Here is an 8,623-nt window from a genome sequence, read left to right as displayed (position 1 = left end):
GTTTATATATACACTACCGGTCAAAAGTTTGGGATCAGTAAGACTTGTAATGTTTTTTAAAGAAGTCTCTTATGCTCATCAAGGCTGCATTTATTTGATCAAAAATACAGAAAAAAAACAGTAATCGTGCAAAATGTTATTACAATATAAAAAAATGCAAAGCTGAATTTCCATCAGCTATTACTCCAGTATAAAGCGTCGGAGGAGATCCACAAACGAGTGCAGAGAATCCTAGACATCCACGGACCTCGCTGCAAGCTTTCTTTTGTACGTCTCTGAGATCGCAACTGCATGTAATGCTGTCATTCAATGCGCACATTAACCCATGCAGAAGCATTCTCCAAAACACTCGTTACGGCACATGTCAGTGTTTCAAACATCCTCCATTGATTCTGTCAGGCACTCTGTATTCTTCACATCCATTGTGTCAGGATGTGCCACCACTGTCTCCCAGGAAGTGAACGAGGTAATCACCTTACGTGCTCATTCTTTCTGTTCGCTTGAGTTGTGGGCCGCTTAAATGCATCACCGCCCACACCATGTTTCATTGGAACACCCTGACGTGAAAGAAAAGCGAAAGAGTTCTAATTACTCTAAAGCTTCCCCAAATCCTCCCTTAGAGGAAAAAAAAGAGTGCATGTACACTGGGAGGGAGGTATGCAGGCTGATGGCTGTTGTTACAGGCTCATCTTTTACAGACAGAAGAGAGAGAGAAGAGATGCCACAGTGACACAGTTGGGTGCCAAGCGCTGCGTGGCTGAAGCCCAGCTCGAGAAGTGAAATGTGTAATCCACTCCAGAGTTAAAAAGAGAGAAGGACTGGGATTTCTTTAAAAAAAAATTTATCAAGCAGATTTGCTTTTATGAGAGTTTCACTCTTTGTTGCATTAGCAGATTGTTGGGGAAAAAATCATTAGTTTGGGATATTCGGCAGTGCTACATATCTTTGTGCTAATTTCACCATATTATAATTAAACAGTTTATTGCATTATTTATGTATATATACTATATATACTATACTACTATATACACATATTTATGTTTATATTTTCATGACTAAAGTGTGTGTGTGTGTGTGTTGTCAGGATGAAGAGAGTGAGGAGGAGGAGGGGTTCAGACAGAGTTTACGTGTTTCCACCCACCGTGACTCAGTGATTGACAGGCGGCTGTCAAAGGACAGGTAAACCACCTCATTTCAAACCGTTTAGGATTTCTAGCCTAAATTAAAATTGAAAGAACCTTTCCTTTGGGTGATGTGTGTGTGTATATATATAAAAAATATTTTGTAAAATAGGGAGTCTTAATCTGCAGTTTTATGTCGCAATTGTTGAACTTTTTACATTCAACATGTATATACATAAAAGCATATATTATAAAGAAATTAGCTGGAAATAAAAGCAGTTGAATTTGAATGGGTCTCACACACATATAGGCTATATATAATAGAATGTTATAAAATATTATGGTATGTTTTCCACATGTAACGTTTATAATTGCACATAAAATTAATGGAACAAAAACATCATTGTTTGAGCTTGAGTCTTGTATAGGCTACTATTAACGAGTTATGGCTAAATAATTTAATGTTTAGCCATTTATAGTTAGCCTTGAAAATGTGAGCTTGTCATAGTTGCAGTGGAATATGCAGTTATACATTTTAATTTGACATTCCCATAAACATTGTGTCCTGTCCATACTGCAGGCTTCTTTCTGGAGATCCATCTGTTCATTTAGACAATGGAACAGTCTGGACTAACAGAGCAGCTGCGTACACAGGAAAGGCGCAAAGAGCGGTGTTTGAGGACAGTTTGAGCAAAATCTACAGGCACCTCTACAGAAACGCATCACAGCCCGGACAAAGCACCTGAACACAATAGCCATAGATATGTTTAATCAGTTATTTGGTGTATTTGCGTATGTCAGGTAAATCAAGTCAGGAAACAGTATGGGTGGTGGAAGCTTGACAATGTGTAACATACTTTAACTTCCATAATGATGACAGCATTAGTAAAAAGAAAAATACATCATTTTGGACTTAATTTATTGTGAACCCAGAGAGGAATGATCAGTCTCTTCAGTCAGTCTTTCAATCTCGATCCATTTAAGAAAAAAAACTCTAAAAAGTTTTTTTTCCCCATGCAATGCAAATGATTAAAAAAAGCATTTATTGATCCACTGAAATTTAAAAAAATATAGTTGCCTCATATTTCAAAATCAAAAACTGATTTGCCTTATGAAACTATTTGTTAATTTTCTTTTTGTGGAACATGTGCTTCTTTTTGTTCGTCTTGCCAGCGGCCTGCGCTGCTTTTTCTGCCATGATCTCTTGATATTTCCTTTTGTTATAGCTGAAAAGGAGGTATTTTAGAACATGACAATTAATTTAAAACAATAGTGAGAGAAGTCAATAAAAAAAAAAACATTTTCATGAATACAAATCATTTATCTCAGTTTACTGCATATAAAGCTAATCAGCCAGTTTTCTTACCTTCTAAACTCTGCATCAGCAAGCAGCTCTTCAACAATGGTTCTTTTCCTTTGTTTCTTAGGGATTCTTGAACTATAAAAGTCTACTGGGTTGTCAACCACTGTACCAACCTGAAACAAAAAGATCAAAACTTTACTCGAAAGAATAGAACAATGGCTTTTTGAAAAGTTGTTTGAGGGGAAAAGTTGCTGATAAAGACTCCCCAACCTAGGGCTGGTCGGTATATCAAGTTTGTGTGATATATCGATATATTTTTTTTTTAATAAGCGATATGTACGGTGCACGGCTATTTATGATGGCAGATGGCAGTAATGGAGTAATCAAAATATAATGCAATTAATCTATGCTCTTGTGTTTACTTTCATTTTTAGTTAGTGAATTTAACTTCTGTTTTAAAAATCATTATTTTTGTTTTTAGATTGTAATGTGTTAATTTTCGCACACAATCTACTTTCACTATATTTGTTTTCACCAATATAAACATTGTTTCATTGGAAAACATTGGGCAGGGTATTAAAAATAATAATATATAACATCCTGCCCAATGTTGTCCAATGAAACAATGTTTATAAAAAAAAAAGCACTGACAACAAATATAGTGAAATGTTTTTTTTTTTTTTTTTCCAATTAGAAAATACTGAGATATATACCGTATATCGCATTTCAGCCAAAAAATGCCGATATGATTTTTTTTTGGCCATATTGCCCAGTCCTACCCCAACCAACCTGAAAGTACTTGGGAAATCCTTCTCTGTCATTCTTCTTGTAGAAGCGCTTTGGGTCCATGGCTGAGCGCATCTTAAGTGCCTTCAGGTCATTTTTGAACTCTTCTGTTAATTCAGGAGCTCTCATGTTGAACCAGCCATCACCAGTTGTCTTTTCTCTTTCCGCCTGTATATGACAAATATCACACAAATAAGATTAGTACATTGCTTATAAAACCCTGATGTAATCAAAAGCATGAGAATTACAAACTTTATTTGTTAACACTACTGTTATAATGACTTGAGATATCATCAGAAATCATAACCATTGCTTGAGTATTAAAGGTTTAAAGTGACACACTACCCTTAAAGTTATCTCACCAAGACTACATTTATGATAAAAAAAAAAAAAAAAACGAAATACTAATAAGAAATATGATCACTTAAAATTACTTTTCTCTATGTTCCTGTATTTTAAAATGTAATTTATTCCTGCAATGGCAAAGCTGAATTTTCAGCAGCCATTACTCAGTCTTTGAATAAAATGTTTTTTTCACTTTTGATCAATTTAATACACCCTTGCTCCTAATTTAATTTTTAAAAATTGTAATGATTTAGATTGAATAAAAAAAAAAAATCCTTTTACCGACCCCAAACTTTTTAATGATATTGTAAGTTTTCAAGATGAATTAATAAAAGATAAAAACTGTAAAACAGCTTTCCTTTTAAGGAGACAAAATATGAGACTATCCATTTCTACATGAATGGGTGTACCCACCTTACGCTTGAGTTTAGCAGCATGTTTAGATTCACTGTATGGAGGCACAGCATCTTTCTTCTCAAATTCCGGAACGATAACACTCTTCTTCAGCAACTACACAATGAATACAACATTTTTTATGCCCTTTTGCTTAAATAAGCATTACAGCTGCACAAAATGCTTTGAACTGTCATCAAATACAGCCAATGTTTCATCCAGAATAATAAATGATTATTTACCTCATCCTGATTGTTCAGGTCCTTCTGGCTTTTCGAACTGTTGGAAAGACTCTTTGGCTTGTTGCCATCAAAACTGATGTACAAACCACCAAGTTCCTTCATTTTCAGACCTGTGTCAATGGCACTAGATAGCTGTATCCTGAGCAAGAAAAAAACAGTTTGACATTTTCAGACTAAATATATTTGAAATATTACATGTAAATATTTAGTGAAGAGTTAAAAATATTGAAACGTTTTTAATATTTAAAAAAACAATACAATAGGAGAAACAAAACCAACTTACAGAGGCTTTTTGGGAGCAAACAGCACTTTTGAATCTTCGTCATCATCGTCATCTCCATCCTCATCAACAAAATCCTCCTCATCCTCTTCCTCGGTTTGCTTGGCATCAACATAATACGGTTTCTTAGACCGTAGTCCAGGTTTAGTGTCTATAACAAAGAGTCCGTTACCATGTGCCTCCGCTTTTTCTGACACCTGATTTCCATCAGGACACATCACATCGTCTTCACTCTGCACATCTTCAACTTTATGTGAACAGCCTTCCTCCTCTGAAGACAGACCTTCATCAGCACTGTCTTCATCCTCACTGCTGTCGAGTAAACTGATCATTTGTTTCTGGGGAGGAGGTTTCTTAGATGTTTCCTCTGTGATGGTCAAATTTGTTTGAGAGTGTGAGCTTGTAGAAGGGCCTTCAAGGTCATTCAACGTTACGGAGTCGTTTTCGATTGTCTTAACGGTGTCATTAGCTTCCTCATAAATTATCACACTTTTCTTTTCGCGATCAACCTTGTCCTCATGCTCCTCAACCACAGCTGGTACAGGATCTTCTAGGGTGGTTTCTACCACATCCTCCTTCACAGGCTCAGTAGAAGTCTGATCCTCAATAACCTTCTCAATCACAGCTGGTACAGGATCTTCTGCCGCAGCTTCTACTGTATCCTCCTTCACAGGCTCAGAACATGTATGATCTTCAACAACGTGGCTTGTCTCCACAAACTCTGGCTCATCATTTTCCATGGCAACATCTCCAGACTCTTCAGTTAGCGTAGCAGAAGTTTCAGCCGCAGGTTTTTCTTGAAGTGTCAGAGTTTCAGTTCCACTGTCCTCCACCGGCTCAACGTCTTGCATGCTGCTCTGGGGTCCCTGCATCTCAATGGCCTCATCCTGATCAAGAACTACAGTGGTATCTTCAGCTCTCTCCTCAATCATGGTGCACTCCTGAGCTTCACTGGTGTCCACGGTCACGGTGCTGTCCAGTTGATCTACTGTGTCTTCAGCTTCATCTCCATCAGGTACTGGAATACTTTCATGAGGAGGTTCAAGCCCCTCACCCGGTTCCTCAGGCATGGCAGCAGCAGTTGCAATGGTGTCACTTACATGAGAAGCCCCTTTTGCTTTACTTCTTGTCCTGGTTACAGGAACCGCACGGCTACTACTAGCAGACCCGGTTCGGCTACTACAAGGAGTCCCCCTTCCTCTTTGAGGGCTGGGGCTCCCTTGAGAAGTGCAGACATCAGTAGCTACTGATTCTGAATCGGATTCACCAACCAGAGTGTCAGGTTTGGGCTGACGCCTGGTGGATCTCCACGGACTCATGCTGGGACCAGACTTGTATCCATCAGAGTCAGTTTTGTCGTCAACTACAGTTTTGCGCCTACTTGCACTCTTCCTGGACATTGGAGAAGGGGTGTCTGTGGTTTCCTCAAAGCTCAAAGGGATCGGCTCAGTCGGTTTTACCTTCTGGTTTCGTGCAGATCTGCGGACCACAGATCCACGTAGGCCAGAAACACTGGAGGAGCATGACTCTGGTTCAGATGAATCTGCTTCTGTGGAAGGAACAGCAGTCTTCCGATGGCTCCTTGTTATTGGACGGGTGTCCATAGCTTTAGTGACGGATACAGAAGAACTGCACGACTCAGCCCCTGAGGGATCATCATCATCATCCTTTGTGGCATCTTTTGCAGCTGCTGAAGTCAGAACACGTTTCCTCAGGCTGTACGGAGCTCTGCGAGAATGGGTTGCGGACACCTCAGATGAGCAGGATTCAACTTCGGATGCCTCATCCTGTACAGTGGGCTTCCCCCTGACTGCAGTCCTCCGTCTGGTTCTAGGTGTCACCTGCACATCAGAAACTACAGAGCAGCAGGACTCTGACTCAGACACATCAGCTTCATGGGTAGAGTTAGGCTGCTTTTTGTCAGCAAGGAGACGTGTGGATCTTCTAATGTCACGCTTTGGCAGACTTGCTGCTGAGGAAGAGGCAGTACAGTCGTCCTTCGGCTCATCTGGCTGGGAGTTGCCAACAAATTCGGACTGGGGCTGGTTTTCTTCCATTAGCGTTCTGCGCCGTGTTCTTCTGGTCGAAGGAGTAGGCTGCTGTGAGAGCAAGAACATTTGCTTCAGATTATTCAAGGACTTCTTATAATTTTTATAGACATTTGAATTGATACACACTAAAATTTAAATACTAAATCATAAACCACCAATCAACTGTTACTTGCTCAATCTTTAATATTACTTTTTTTTTTTATTGTTCGAATAATAGCCATTTAGTAAACAAACATTATGAGTTATAGCTGGATTATTTACTCAATGAAAAACTTAAGACAGAAATAAAAGTAGACATTGCTCAGTGATGGATTGACAGTTTATAATTTAAAGATTGCATGAGGTATTATGCGATTTCGGAGAGGGTAGCAATAACAAGCTAGCTTTGAAAGCATAAGATCCCACCCTGCCTGCAAATCACTCTCCAAAGCCAAGCCTTCTCTCTAAAACAGGGCTAACCAGCGACATGATGAGAGACGGCGTTGGTGGACGGTTGAACGGGACGCTGGCAGATTACCTCATGTCTCATTCACCGGAAAACATTACAGTACAAAGCGCATAATATTACAATAACTGCGCCTTCTATTCTCGCTCGGTCTGCTGTTGACGTATCATGTCTGCGCGAACAGGGTGCTCAGAAGTATGCAAATACATCCAAAGACAGATAGGAAGGGCAGCCTATCGTAGCCCTCGAACCGAGTGATATGATTGGACGAACTTTTTGTGAAGGGACTTTCAACCAGCATAACAAAAATGCTTTTGAACCAAATCACCTACCCTGCCTTTAACCATCTTCTGAAATATTTATATTATCACACATAATCTGGGTTGTGATGATGTTTTTCCCAATAATACTGCAATACTTTAACAGTTCTGCTTTTATAACATAACCTAATGACATAAATATTTATCAGAAGGAGTGACGTTACTTAAAATTCACCAATAACATATGGTCACTTTAATGAAAACTAACATATGTACGTATGGCTAGATGTCCCGCCTAACAGGAGCATGATCACACATCGTGAGACTGCAGCCCAAAGCTACACATGCAGCCGGTCTTGTTTAATAACATAAGTGTCAAGTCGAGGAAGAAGGCAAAACAGACGACATTAAACAAATATGAACGGACACTATTATCTAATTGAATATGGACGTGATTTGTTAGTTCAACAGGTTTCCCACACTTGCTCGGGCATGTATGGACACATGCAGCGACTCATTATTACATGAAAGTACATACAACGTTGCAATTACAAGCACACACTGACGCTTGCGGAGAATATGTAGACTAAATGGCTAAACTACTTAAGAACCATACATACCGTGGCTCCAGAGTTTTCATCGCTGGTATCGTTCACAGGGGAGCCCACGCGTGTTCTTCTCCTGGTGGCCACCATCTTGCCACTATAATGACGCTAGACGCACTTCCGCTTGCGAGACGCGTTCTCTGAATGCGCAGGCGCGACTAATCGATGCAAGAAAGCATCCCTGAGCAGGGGCCAGTTGCATAAACAGACACTACGTTAAGACTGTCTTAAGAACTAATTTCATCAACTAGTAGCTAGCCAAAATGTAATCAGACTTACTTTTAGGATTCACATTAGACAATTCTCCCTGTTTATAACTGACTTGAAAAAGTTATGAGCAGTTTAAAGAAAACATTTTTTAGATAACTAACTTTTAAAGGGGTCATATGATGCGATTTCAATTTTTCCTTTCTCTTTGGAGTGTTACAAGCTCTTGGTGCATAAAGGAGATCTGTAAAGTTGCAAAGACTAAAGTCTCAAAACCAAAGAGATATTCTTTATAAAAGTTAAGAGTCAGCCACACCTAAGGCTCGTTCTAACACGCCCCCACATGTCTACGTCAAGATGTGGGAAGATTTGCATAACGCCGCCCAAATGTTCACGCAACGAAAGAAGGCACAACTTTTATTCTCGCTGTAGTATTGTTGTTGCCGACGCTGTCATGTCGTGAAGACGCTGTGTGATTCGTTGTGAAAGCGAAACTACTTTGTTTGGTCTTCCAAAAGAGGACGATATCCGCTTCGTCATGCCTAGAGCTGATCCGTGCTGGTCGCTGAGGAAATACATCAACTT

General features: G+C 39.5%; 2 protein-coding genes across 3 annotated transcripts in view; one reads left to right on the top strand and one right to left on the bottom strand.

The window, feature by feature from the left end:
- Positions 1-1,898, top strand: part of spata6 (spermatogenesis associated 6) — an 11,105-nt gene extending 9,207 nt beyond the window's left edge. The window contains exons 11-13 of the mRNA XM_016230899.1: positions 190-267; positions 1,085-1,179; positions 1,702-1,898. Coding sequence (XP_016086385.1) covers positions 190-267; positions 1,085-1,179; positions 1,702-1,867 — 339 coding nt within the window. The 3' untranslated portion in view covers positions 1,868-1,898. The remainder of the gene's footprint in view (positions 1-189; positions 268-1,084; positions 1,180-1,701) is intronic.
- An 84-nt stretch (positions 1,899-1,982) lies between these two features.
- On the bottom strand, positions 1,983-7,994 carry LOC107603264 (deoxynucleotidyltransferase terminal-interacting protein 2-like). Of its 2 annotated transcripts, XM_016296038.1 has the most exons (8): positions 7,847-7,994; positions 5,089-6,569; positions 4,474-4,989; positions 4,191-4,329; positions 3,970-4,065; positions 3,214-3,378; positions 2,488-2,597; positions 1,983-2,347 (listed from the first exon to the last, which is right to left on the bottom strand). In XM_016296038.1, the coding sequence occupies exons 1-8, from the start codon at positions 7,919-7,921 to the stop codon at positions 2,239-2,241; spliced, it is 2,691 nt and encodes an 896-aa protein (XP_016151524.1). In that variant the 5' UTR covers positions 7,922-7,994; the 3' UTR covers positions 1,983-2,238. The 2 variants fall into 2 exon arrangements, with proteins under 2 accessions (XP_016151524.1, XP_016151517.1); XM_016296031.1 differs by having other exon boundaries at positions 4,474-6,569.
- Positions 7,995-8,623: the final 629 nt, after the last annotated feature.

This window comes from Sinocyclocheilus grahami, unplaced genomic scaffold (assembly GCF_001515645.1).
Source record: "Sinocyclocheilus grahami isolate Dianchi unplaced genomic scaffold, SAMN03320097.WGS_v1.1 scaffold16.1, whole genome shotgun sequence".
In the NCBI taxonomy this organism is placed as follows: domain Eukaryota; kingdom Metazoa; phylum Chordata; class Actinopteri; order Cypriniformes; family Cyprinidae; genus Sinocyclocheilus; species Sinocyclocheilus grahami.
Note: the sequence above shows the minus strand (reverse complement) of the source record. Positions and strands in the feature narration are given on the sequence as shown.

What these genes read in the sequence shown, in the direction of transcription:
- LOC107603264 (XM_016296031.1), bottom strand. Translation starts at nt 7,921, where the DNA reads ATGGTGGCCACCAGGAGAAGAACACGCGTGGGCTCCCCTGTGAACGAT. An exon ending in TTTGCTCCCAAAAAGCCTCT is followed by an intron (nt 4,330 to 4,473) that starts GTAAGTTGGTTT and finishes TTTCTTGCTCAG; the next exon opens with GATACAGCTATCTAGTGCCA. An exon ending in GCTGATGCAGAGTTTAGAAG is followed by an intron (nt 2,348 to 2,487) that starts GTAAGAAAACTG and finishes CCTCCTTTTCAG; the next exon opens with CTATAACAAAAGGAAATATC.